The sequence below is a fragment of the Amblyomma americanum genome, chromosome 2 (genome assembly GCF_052857255.1).
Source record: "Amblyomma americanum isolate KBUSLIRL-KWMA chromosome 2, ASM5285725v1, whole genome shotgun sequence".
NCBI classification, from domain to species: Eukaryota; Metazoa; Arthropoda; class Arachnida; order Ixodida; family Ixodidae; genus Amblyomma; species Amblyomma americanum.
Genome location: NC_135498.1, coordinates 60,672,224 through 60,685,301, shown reverse-complemented (window position 1 = coordinate 60,685,301; position 13,078 = coordinate 60,672,224). Strand labels below are relative to the sequence as shown.

The 13,078-nt window shown below is 47.3% G+C and overlaps 1 protein-coding gene across 6 annotated transcripts in view; it reads right to left on the bottom strand.

Moving 5' to 3' along the window:
- Positions 1-4,143: 4,143 nt before the first annotated feature.
- lig (ubiquitin-associated protein-like lingerer) overlaps positions 4,144-13,078 on the bottom strand; it is a 47,825-nt gene continuing 38,890 nt past the window's right edge. For 2 of the 6 annotated variants that reach the window (XM_077654469.1, XM_077654468.1), the window contains exons 20-23: positions 9,916-10,003; positions 9,279-9,371; positions 8,651-8,709; positions 4,144-6,797 (exon numbers count right to left, since the gene is read on the bottom strand). In XM_077654469.1, the coding sequence (XP_077510595.1) occupies positions 6,597-6,797; positions 8,651-8,709; positions 9,279-9,371; positions 9,916-10,003 (441 nt within the window). In that variant the 3' untranslated portion in view covers positions 4,144-6,596. The remainder of the gene's footprint in view (positions 6,798-8,650; positions 8,710-9,278; positions 9,372-9,915; positions 10,004-13,078) is intronic. The other 4 variants (XM_077654471.1, XM_077654470.1, XM_077654472.1 and 1 more) reach the window with 3 other exon arrangements.

The window sequence follows — 13,078 nt, the reverse complement described above, 5'->3', positions numbered from 1 at the left end:
GATGAGAATAATCACGTGATGTTCTATTTCTTTTCTCAAATAATTCTCACCTTTCGACAATCGGTGAAATATAATTAATGAGTGTATTAAAAGCACCATTATTCAGTTTACTGCATTTTTACTACTCGGGGAGCGGCAATGGTCACTGGCGGGAGTTTTGAGTTCCGACTACATTTAGCAGTTTTCATTGGCATGGAAAAGGAAGGGAGTGAAGGAGACAGAACTTTGCAAAATAGTACAAGCATTTGTAATAAGCAGGCTTGTCTACGCACTCCCATACTTAAAATTAGACAGTAGTGAAAAAGCCAAAGTAGAGTCTATGATTAGAACAGCATACAAGGTAGCATTAGGGCTACCGAACTGTACCTCCACCGAAAGGTTTCTGGGCTTGGGAGTACACAACACCTTAGACGAGCTTACAGAGGCACACTTAACAATGCAGAGAGGCCGGCTTTCCCGCACCAAAGCAGGAAGAACCATACTTGATCGTTTAGGACTAGGCATACAGTTGCCACCCCAAGATACCAAAACACAGATACCTAAACGCATCGCTAATTAAGGTAATAAGAGTTAAGCCACTAGCTAAGAATATGCATCCTGCTCACCACGAGGGGAGAAGAAGGGCTAGGGCAAAAGCTCTACACAACATATACAACCAAGATGAACATGCAGTATATGTAGATGCCGCAGAATATCCCCAGAAACAAGCGTTCGCACTAACGGCGGTGGATACGCAAGGTAAACTGATAGTCTCCGGCACTACCATAACGAAATCCTCGGAAACGGCAGAAGAGGCGACAATCGCCCTTGCTATCATTAACACAGAAGCTACCATACTCAGCGACTCTAAATTTGCCATACGCAATTATGCGAGGGGCAGAATTTCTCAGGCAGCAATGAGCATATTGGGTCAAACCAAAGACTTAGACAGAATTATTGAATTGATATGGGTCCTGGCTCACTCGGGGAATCCTGGTAACGAAGCGGCACACATAACAGCTCGAGGATTCGTCAGCCGAGCAGGGGACGCTGTCGTTGCTGAGAGTTTTTCGAAGGACGGCCTATCATCTTTTCACGATATTACTAATCATTTTAAACTTGAAAGGAGGATATTCCCTCCTTCAGACAAAGCCTTTAATAAGGAGCAGGAGACCACTTGGAGGCGACTCCAGACGCGATCCTTCATGACGCCTTACATGTCAAAATTCTTCCCCGGTGAATACGACCCTGCATGTACATTATGTGGTGATTTAGCCACTTTTGATCACCTATTGTGGAATTGTAAAGAGGAGCCGCCCCCGAAATCTCTAATACAGGTTCCTACTCTCGAGCAGTGGGAGGCCGTGTTGGTCAGCTCAGACTTGGGAGTTCAAACCCGGGTCATTGAATGGGCTACACAGGTCGCTGTCAGCCGTGGACTGATAGCCACCTAGCACGGATCGTCTGCATTCTGCCTTTTCAGACGAATTAAATGTTTTCTAATCCAATCCAATTTCATTGGCATGGAGGATAGGATAGGATAGGATAAACTTTACTTCTATAGTTTCTATACACTTTAGAGTGCAGAGGCCGTCTTCATCTTGCGATGTCTTCGCCCTCTTCAGCGGGTGGAGCCCCTATTCCAGGGCCCCGTTGGATCTGGCAGCTTTCACAGCATGTTGTACCAGCTTTTGTTAGAAGGCTGGATTGTGGCTGGAAAGCGCTTCCTTCCACTGCTCCCGACACGGTTCTTTCTGATTATGGAAACTATAATTGTCCTTGCACTCCCACGTTGTGTGATACACCGTGGGTCTGCCTCCGCATTTGGGGCACGTGTCCCTGTACTGCGTTGGATACATGAAAAGATTAGCTAGGGTTTCTGTTTGGAGCCTCCTCCATATGACCGCCTCTTCCCGAGTCACGCTAGAGTGCGGTTCCGGATATCTTTTCCTTACCCCCCTGTAGTAATTCGTGCTTTCTGAGAAGGTGGACATTACGTTTTTTGAGGCCCCCTCCGGCCTCAGTGGATGAGAGGCTCGGTTCGCGTAAGCTCGAGCAGTCTAATCGGCTCTGAGGTTGCCCCATACTTCCGCATGTTCGGGTACCCAGAAAATAACATGCCTCGCCTGGTCCTTTTTTGGAGCCACTTGTGCTAGGACTTGTCTTGCACATTCACCTATCCTTCCTTTCATAGAGTTCCTGCACGCCTCTTTTGAGTCCGTTAGGATGGTTAAAGATTTTCCGATCCGGCTGCCTTCGGCGATCGCTAGGCATGGAGGAACCTTTCTTTCCGCCCACTTTCCACCACGTGAAACTGTATATGAAGCAAAAATCTTTTCCTTCCTTTTTATTTTGATAAGAACCACTTACTACTACTACTACTCACAGGATAGGGCTTATTTCGGTTGCATTTCCTGGACAAGACCACGAGATAAACTGGTTTTTGAGGAAAGGATACGGCGCAGTAACTGTCCCACATCTCGATGGACGCTTGAACCGAGCCATAAGGAAAGGGATAAAGGAGGGAGTGAAAGAAGGAAGGAGAAGATAGGTGCTCTAGTGGGGGGCTCCGCAATAATTTCGATCACCTGGTGATCTTAAACGAGCATTGAAATCGCACACCACACGGGCGCCTTTCGCCTCCATCAAAACGCGGCAGCCCACGATTCGCTTTTTTCGCGCAGGTCGCATAGTTACAGGTGTTCTACAAGTGCTCGCAACATCCAAAAACTCGAAATGATAACGGATCTTGCAGCCACTCTTGCCCTTTCGGTCACCTCCTGCTGAACTTAAGGGTCCGATTGGACAGCAAGCTTCGTCCCACCGCTCAATCGTCGGTTCTTTTATCCTATTTCTGCTTTGTCCAGTAGTTATTTGCTTGAAGTCTTGCTGCAAAGGTCTCGCTCCTCGATCGCTTCAGATTCGATACTTACGATGAGTGTAAATTAAGCTTTCTCCTCATTAGCGAGTTTCGATAACTTCAGGTGGTGATGGCGATAACTTTTAATTACGGCGGGGTGGGATCAAAAGAGTTCCTCGGCCTGGGCCCAGCTGATGATCTGTACAGCTGGGTCCTAGTTAAGGGCTCCTGCTGCTAGTTTGCAAGAGTATTAGTGCACAGGAGGAGAGGAAAATAAGAGAAAGCGCCTGTCGGCCTGCTGAACACAGTGTTAACGAAGGTGAGAAATCATTTTAGAGAGTCTGTGTGCCTAGCTTGTCACAGACCTGAAAAAAAAAAAAAAACGTCCCCCACATCGCTGGTGCTGCAGCCTTGGTGCCGAGCAGCCGGCTCTGGTTTATCTCGTGCGAGGACACGGGCTTCCCTTTTCTAACAACCTTTGTGTAGTGCTGCCAACTTGCATTTTTCTCATCTCAGGTTTTAGAAAACGTTATTCTAAAAAATCACAATATTTTCGAAACGATAGCGAATATCAGATCAGCGACAATAAAAATGGTTGCTTGCTTTTGGTCTGATCCCTTCCCACATTGCTTGCAACATATTTGGCACTCAAATGCACAAAGTTTGGAGCATTTGGAATGAAACTGTTGAACCATTAATTTTGCAGATTACATGCCAACTATTATGCATACTGCAAATGGACAGTGTCAGTGGTGCCAATCAAGCAAAGCTCCCATTAGCATAAAAAATTGAAGCTGCAGCTTCTTGCGGTCAGCACATATTGACTGCAACCGGTTGGACACAGTTCATGGAAAGAACACCATGGGTCATAGCTCTTGCTTTTCCGCAATTTCGATTTATCCACCAAGCATGCTTACCCTAATCGGTAAAGGAGACATTTACCTCGGGGGGGGGGCATCGATCCCTCAAACCAGGTAGTAAATACTACTGGCGCTTGTAGCCTCAATTCACTCTTCAGCAAGAACACTCAAAAAGCAGCCATGCTTCTGCATTTTATCATGTCCAAACAGTAATGTTGGCTAACACTTTCTGGTCTGCAACTGCTGTGGTTACCTCGCTGCAATAAGTGGTTGCAACATAGCAAGGTGGTCTCAGTAAAATACTTTAGGCAGCAACTTCTGCAGAGCATGCACATGCATAAGCTGAACTCCTAACTCAAACCACACTGGTAGTTCAAGGCAAGGGAAATGAAAGGAGGTTGTGCACCACACGCAGTAGCAAGGAAAAAAACACAAACACAAAGCTCAAAATTAATGACAAGAATTTTATTTTTTTCGGAGCCTCTCGTCACAAACTATATATATATATATATCACACCTTCGAACCACACAAACGAAAACTACCAGCTCTTCCCATTTGCATGCTTATTATCAGACCATGAGCATTCTGCAAACATTGAACGCACTGCAAGAAAACATCGAGGCTGATAACACAGTTGGAAAGAAAAACAAACTGTATACTCATATTTACAAACATTTATTTTTTCTTCCCGTCCTGATTTCACGCTGCATTGCCACACATTTTTCGTTTCCGCATGGGAAAAACAACTTTACATGGGACTTCTTGTTTGCTCTGTTCACTTGCCCTACGAATATGTATACATATACATTATATATATATAATATATATATGCCAACTTCACAAAAAGAAAGACGATTCGCTGAACAAAAATGGAGGGTGCAAAAATATTACAGAAAGGAGGGGGAGGATAACCCCCACAACATACGCACAGCGCAAAGATGGCTTCAGTAGAAAAAATACTACCGTAGACTGCTGCATTTTACTTTTCCACACTCTGAATGCTGCTGAAACACGACACACTTCTGAATGAAAGAAAAAAAAAAGCACGCCAGAGAAACAGTTCAGAAGAATTGAACTCACAAACACACGGCATTACAGCATTTGAAACAAAAATGACAGACTGAACACTTATCTGTGCGAGAAAAAGCCCGCCCGCCTGCCAGCAGCAGTTAAGTTCCCCCAGCAACAGCTTACTGTGTAGAAGAGCTTGCAAAAGCAACAACCAAGGTAGGCATACCTGCTCTGCATGCCAACACAAACACACACACACATACTTACTCAAGCATACACAAACGCTCACACATACACACAAAATGAGGAGGGAGAAAAACCTACAAAAACAGCAGGGGAGATGTGGAGGAAAGTGCCAAGTTTGTATGCTGCAAGCACCCCATGATGTCGCCACCTGGCGATTATGTACAAAAGAACCTCGCAAGCACTGAAACTAGCAAACGGGCAACGCTCGACAGATGTCCACATACAAAGAGAGAGTGGCAGAGTCAAGAGGAGACCACTCGAAAGGGACAACACGGTCAGGTCAGGTTCAAGCTTGTGCTCTAATAAAACTTTAAAAACAAAGCGTGTGTCCGCCAAGCAACGGTGTGCTAGGCAGCTGGCTGCCATCAGTTCCCTCCACGTACGCATCTGCTTTTCATGACCCTGCCATCCTTGACTGCATGCACCACACTGACAACAGACAGCAACAGACAATGGCACCACATGAGCCAAGGTAGCCAGAACTAAAACTGGCAACCAACACAGGCTGTGGCTGCAGGCAACTTTTTTTTTTCTCTTCACCATAATATATGCACTGGCCAAGCTCTTGCACAAATTTTTGACTAACAATGCTGGCAACAAACATTCACACACCTTGAACTGTGCCCACACTTTTTTTCAATCTAGCTTTGTACCAAACTACTGTAGTGCTATGCATTGTCCTACTCGCAAAGCACTGAGAAAATCCTCTGCTACTACTGGCTGGCAGGCCTGGTGGACTTAAAAGAGGAATCTCTGCAAATCCTAAATTTGACAAAGCAAAAGTAAGGACTAAACTCTGGAGCAAAAAAAAAAAGCTGCATGTAAAAAAAAAGATCAAAGAATGTGACATGCGGTACTCATCAGAGAAGCAGCATTCGCAAGGAGAAAATGGTGGGCAAAGAGCGCATTTCCTCGCAAATCGCTGCACATCACTATCATCACCATGTGAAAACCACTTGCAAACAAAGCCTGGTGCGGAGAGGGGGAGAAGATAATGGAAGGCTGGTTGTGCTACCCCAAGCAGTAACGGGAAGCGGGCAAACTTAAACGGCTTGTGCATTCCATTGAGTCTCAAGATGAATTATAATTGCATTATTATGAGAAACTAAGATAAAAAAAATGCAAAATTAACTTGCACCAGACTTGTCAAGGAGAAAAACATGATCTCAGGGAGAGGGTGGAGAATGTGGCAGACTAAATGTGGGTGGCCAAAGATGAAAACAAAGGGGGAAGAAGGGGGGTGGGAGGGTCTCTGAAAAACAAGAGGGGAAGGGGAATGGGTAGGGCAGGAAACAGTGCAGCAAGCAGCATCACCATCACTGCAGCAGAGCCACCACAGTCAAGAGGGCACAGCACTTTCTTCTTATCCCGCACACAGCCCAGTCAAGACAGACGGAAGGGACGGAGGGTGCTGGACGAGGGAGGGGGGTGACACTGTCTTTTGTGAGCGCAAGGGACAGGCGCCACCACCCCAATCCTGCCAACACCCACCCGTCCCCAGCAGCATGCTGACAACCCACTTCTGAGGGATGGTGGCGACAATTCACTTCAAGCACGCAGTCTTTGGGGACAGGGATGTTGAGAGAGAAAAGACTTGTAGTGGTGGCAGAAAGTACAAAGCACGGAGGAGAACGGGTCTTCAGTTGCCCCAATAGGGGTAGTTCTGGCGCATGTGAGCCCCCGGCTGCTGCTGCTGCTTTGCCAGAGAGGGTGGCGAACCACGGGGTCCAGCAAACTGTGGGTATGCTGAGCCTCCTGGCTGCTGCTGCTGATGACCGCCTGCTGTGGGTGCTGCTGCTGCGGGCTGCGAGCCAGCCAAAAAGCCCGGCTTCTCAAAAGACTGCGCAGATGTGTTCCAGGAGAAGGGAGGGGAAAGATGGAAAGGCATAGGTTAGCATCCTTTACAGTGGGTAGACTCCAGCGCACAGTAGGGCTGGCCTCCCGTGAACTGAAATCCATGAGCCCTTCCTGAAAAGTCAGAACAAGCTTCTGTTTGCTATTGGCGTTATGTCACACGGGCTGTATGCTTGTCGGCACGCACACCAAAGCAACCTACACTTGAGAGACACGACTGGCATTTCACAGTGTGAGCTATGCAGTACAGAGCTACACTTAAACCTGGACCCTTTTGCACTGAAGACTTACTTAAAAGAAAGCTAATGCGGTACACAGCTACAGTTAAACCTGGACATAACAAAACTGATAAAATTCCGCAATTTTTTGTTGCATACAGTTTTCACATACACTCAAAAGAACTCCGAACAGAAGCTAAAATAAATAAATGTCAATGAAATCCCCTTGCAAATGTTAAAGTAAACCCCCTGCTATATGAAGTTAAACATAAAGAAACATTTCTTTATCACATTTATAACGCTGCCACGGCTAGCATGATGCGGCTATTCTTGGGGTGGGAAGTTAGGGTGGTGGGGGAGTCTGAAGCACACGTCTCTTCCTGAGTGCCCCATCCCTCGTGGTTGTCTGGTCGATGGCTGTGTGCTACTCGTTTAATGCCTTCTTTGCCGAGCCCTGTCTTGCGCTGCTTACGGTCACTTCGTGCGATAACAAAAACGCAAAAGCTGCAGAATTTTCCACAAGAAAGGCGCCAATAGTGCTGGAGTATGGTGCCTTGCGTCAACTATGTTCGCTTGTTGTGTTCTTGCCGTGAAATTTTCCCATGGTTCAGCCAAATTTAAAGTAATGCAGCACCAGCCAACTGACAGTTGGCGTAAAGGGTTCATAATATAAAGGACAATCGCAGTAACAAATTTCGTGCACGGAGTTCACAAACAGACCCTTCAATAGCGTTGGAGTTATCGAGAAACTTCACAGCAGCATAGAGGAATTCGTTATATCGAGGTTCATTACATCCAGGTTTATCTGTATTCAGTTAACCACTCTGCCAGCTTAATGCAGCCTAAACTTGAAACCTCGCTGAACGAATTTTTAACACCCCACACTTTCTCTTTCCACTACAGGAGGCAGGACCAGTGTGTTGGGCTCCATCAGTTACAGGTCACACAAAAACATGTGCAGAAAACATTACATTCAGGACTTGAAGCACACCCATGTAATATGCAACCTTATTTAACATCTATACTAATGGCACAGAACCAGTCAGTTCAAGAGACACAGCACACAATGGCAATTAAAACTGCACTTTCCATTGCCCAAGTAAAAGAAAGCTATAGCCAATTACAGCCGCACCATATATAAAATTAAAATAAACACATGAGGATACAACAACAAAAATAGAAGTAGTAGCCTCTTGGCAAGAGATGTGGAAAGGGCATAGAGCCACACCAGTGCTGTTGGAAAAGCAGAAGTGCGTTGGAGGTAGAAACTACCAATGAGTGCCGGAGCAGCAGTGCACAAGGCTTCACTTTCCCACAACATGGCGTATTACCAGAGAAAAGGATGACATTTGAGAAAGAGAAGCAACCAGGCACCGACTGCCGGTGAAATGCACGAAGAGTTCTCCAAGTGAGAGGAGGAGTGAGGGCAGGAAACTCGTCTCGTCATGGCAGCAAGCAGAAAAGGGGAAGGGGGAGGCGAGACGGAAGTACGAAGCATCCTCAAGCAAGTCTTGGAAAAGCGAATATGGAGAGAAGCAACACCAGCAGGCAAAGAAGCGAAAGAAGGTGAGAGAGAGAGGAAAGAGAGGAGGAACACAGAGGAGAAACCGTGGGTCAGTACCTTTGCTAAATGGGGGTGGGTTCTAGCGTGCCCTGACCTGGATGCATCGGCCGAACCCACTGCAACAAGAGAGACACAGGTCTTGTTCCAATTTTTCCCCCCTACTCCAACACCGCCCACCCGCACCATCTCTTGATGCCCCCCTCTCACTTGGGGCCATGTTCCCTGCGCCACTTGTAACCACTTTTTTTTGTTAAAGGGAACATGGAAAAGACAAGCAGGAACAGCAGTAGTGGCGGTGGTGGTCACAGCAGTTCTGAACGCAGCTACACCACTGTACTGTGCCCTAGTTTCATCCTCTGCGTCCCCACCCACACACACATCTCTCTCTCTCTCACCATGTTCTCTCCAACAAGACACCGTCCACAAACAAGCGGGGAGTAAAAGAAAAACACCATCTCCTGAGTCACATCACTTGCCCTCGGAAATCATGTGGTAAAAATAAAACTGCACACCACACACGTGTGCTGTGTGCTGCAAGCATACAGAAGAGCACAACCAAACAATGCATAACATCAATGGTAAACAACAACAACGAAGGCAATCCAAAAGGGGAAGCGAAAATGCCAGAGCAGCAGGTTCCAAGAGGCCACGCGACACAGTAGCAGCAGCAGACTGCACTACTCACATGAACCCGAGATGCCCTTAGCCTGTCCCTGAGAACCTGCGCCATAGGTGTTTTTGGCGTAGTCCGGCGTGGGATTCAGACTGTCATACCCGCCTAGAAAGGGGAGAGACAGAGCAGGCAAATGACGCACCTCTCGTGTGCCACAGCTGTCCTCGCACTTGCGCGCTTTAGTAGTGAGCACCAGGCCATGACACCCACATGCACTGCCCTGTACCCGGCCACCTAGTTCCTAACTGCTTGCTCCACAGCAAGCTCTGCCTACAGGAACCCCCCACACCCCACCTTAGAAAGGTCACAGTACGACTGCATCCCATCAGATAACAGACATAAGGCACCACAAATGAAAAAAAAAAAAAAGCCCACAAAAAGTGGAACCAATCACTCTTCCAGGCTGCCAACCAGTTGATAGCAAGTAGCCATTGCACTCTTTGGCAGCTAAAAGCTGCCCCAGCTCTTGCTGCCTTCACAGGGCACGGCAACCAACTTTAAGGTAGGCCCCCCTCAAGGCTGAAACCAGGTTTCGCCACGGCATTGCAAAACAAAGGGAAGCAGCAGCTCGGCTGCGGGAAACAATGCAGGCGGCCAAACAAGAACAAGCGAGAAAGAAAACGGCTGGAACAATTGGCAGAAGACGTACCGGAGGTGAACGAGTGGGATGCGTATGCACTGGCTTTCTGAAACTGCGCGCTTGTGGTGGGGCCGTGGGCGTTGGTCACTGGAGGCACCTGCCACACAAACACCCCGGGGTGATCAGAACCAACCCCGTCCACCAGTAAACTACTGCGGTCAATTTCAGCTAACACAAGTTTCTTGACACACACTAGATATCAGCCGTACAGTTTTGATTTCTTTTTGAAGGGGGAGTAACCTTGACCTGTAGACTGCAGCAGGATGGTAGCCAGCACATTACTACACCATGCACATCACTGCCACTCTCCTGCTTCACCCCACAGAAACAAGCAGCCCGATTTGTCCTGCCCGTTTGGTTTATGGGGGTTTAACGTCCCAAAGCGACTCAGGCTATGACAGACGCCGTAGTGAAGGGCTCCGGAAATTTCAACCACCTGGGGTTCTTTAGCGTGCACTGACATCGCACAGCACACGGGCCTCTAGAATTTCGCCTACACCGAAATTCGACCACCGCTGCCGGGATCGAATCCACGTCTTTTGGGCCAGCAGCCGAGCGCCATAACCACTTAGCCACCGCGGCGGCTGATTTGTCCTGCCTGTGCTGGGCTCACACAGCCAACAGGTTGAGCAAGACCGGCACATGGCAGTGTCCTGTCAATGCCGCACCAATACTAATGTCGATCATTTGTCAACAGGCTCCTGAGCAAGGCCTCCTAGTTCAGAGCAGACCACACGCGACTGCCTAGGCTACAGGCAGCACATACGAAAAAAAAAAACTAGTGCAGCACCATTATTCTCTCCACAATCAAGACCATCCCCAAATAAAAACTTTCCCCTTTCATGCTAATGGCCACTAAAATAGCTGGCCAATGAAAGAAAATTTAAAATGCCATCTACACGTGAGAACACGCAGCGAATTTTTACACTATCCCCTACACATGAAACCAAGGAAAAGGGCGGGTTTTGCACATCAAGTACTCCCTCCATCATGCACTACGGTGCCTTTTATGCCACATGCAAGAGTGTTGAACTAAACTGGTGTGGCACAATCCAACACTAAATCCGAGATCAGTCGGAAGGAGGACTTTGAGCCACACGAGAAGGAAGAGGCATGCCAGCCCCACGCTCAAGGAAAGGTGGATGCACCAAGAAATGGACACACTTAGCAAACACCGCACTTCAGGAACCAGTCTCACTTATAAACTCATTTGCAGCTTTGTGGCACAATTTGTCCAAATGAAAGGCCAAAGAGATCACAAAACCAACAGGAGTAACACCGACATCCAAGCTAGTTCGTACAGGATCTTAGAAAAAAAAAGCAGCGAAAAAAGACGTGACGCAGGTGGCACATGTGGTGTGTTCTTTCTGTGTCCGTCGTCTTTTTGCACTTTTTTTTTTTTGAAGTTACAATGCCATAAGGCTATTGTGGATGCTAGCAAAACTAGCAAGAGGGAAAGCATCCACTTGAAAGAAAAAGTTGAAAAAAAAAGCAGCAACAATGTTAACCTCACAAACAATCAGGAGCCTCTCGCACTTGAACGATGTGTTTTTCACTCCCTTACTATTAAAATTTTGCAAGCAGCAATCCATGCAAGCATGTTGAGAAAAAATTCTAAGTGCTAGCTCTCAGGCTCCCTATGTACAGTCCCTTTCGCTCTCGCAGTGAAGAGATTCAGCGAAACATGAGTGAGGAGGTAGGGAGTGCAGCCAATGCGAATTAAGCATGAGCAACCTGTTCCCAATATTGATCAAAGGAGAGCATGTACCTATCGTGCCCCCAACTTATGTTAAAAAAAAAAGGAAGAAGAAACCTTTGGCAAGCATCAGTAAAGCAGCAGAGTGAAGGCGACCACCCCAGTTCCATGCTTTTTTTTTCTCTTTGTGCTTTCAGGCTGACCAGCAATGAATGAAGAGGTCAATACTATCACATATTCACTATGAAATGCAATAAACTAAAGAAACTCTGAAAAGACTGAACCCAAAATCACTATCTCAGTATTATTAACCCCTGAGAAATATCAGAGCTCAGAGACGTGCACTGTTGAACTCTAACAGTGGACCCCTTCTTCAATGCTATAGATGTAGGTGGCACAAATAAATTCGTGAACATGAGTCAAATGCGTTCAGGAGAATCAAGGTGCGATTACCCCTTAGCAGTACAGTAGTATCTCACCAACTGAAATTTGAGGGGGCGCAAAAAATATTGGCATCACCTGAAAATTCACATTAAAAAAAAAAGACCAAAATCCATTGCTGAAGCATAGGAAATGCCTTAGTGGAAAGTATTTACTGCCATTGCCATAGCGAGAAAACGCGACTGGCGATCGTGGCATTGGCAATTTACGGGCGAAGTGCTGCCGCTTAGCATTCGTGGCAAGCACTACGCAACTGGCAATCAGTGATGTGTGGCCTACGCACCACCTCCTATCCTATTAATGCCCGTACGGGCTGCACCCCATTTACAGGAAGGAAATATTACTAAAAAATAATATCCCTGTAAGGGCCACACCCAAACTTTCCATGACTGGCGCAGGAATAGCCTTCGAAATGCACGCGCCGTGGCCTCCGCGATCAGCTTCGGCTGCGAGCAACGGCATACTTGATCGCGGAGGCAACGCATGTGCACAGGAGCTTTCAGGTGCCGCCCACGGATGGTGCCCGAGGTGGTGGCTTATCAACTTTTTCCTCCGTATCACCAGCTCACCCCTTTTGCGGCTGTCAAAGGCACGGGAGCTGTGGTAACGTGGTCGTTCGCCGTCGTTGTGGCTTTCGTGTGCTGTCGCCGAGCGTTGCAGTTTTAGCACGATAAGGCAAGCACCTTAATAGCTACACGGCTGAGAGTTTGCTGTCGAACACGGCAAGCGTGTGGCTGGCAGGAAATTAGACGTGGCCGAGAAGTGCGTCCGACGATGGTGCAACCAAAAGGATGCACTAAGGAACACAAGCTGTAAAAAACGCGCTTTCCGAGGCAAGCTGTTCAAGTTTCCTGAACTGGAAGAAGAGCTGCTCTGCTAAGTGATGGAAGCGCGGAACGGCTACGTGTTGACAGCGGAAATGATGCGCCACTTGTTGTAGGATGAGCGTACACCAGAGCACATCACCAGCTCGGAGTCGGGAATACTCCGCGAGCGATGATTGAACTTAGAATAAATGTCGCTCATTCTCCGATT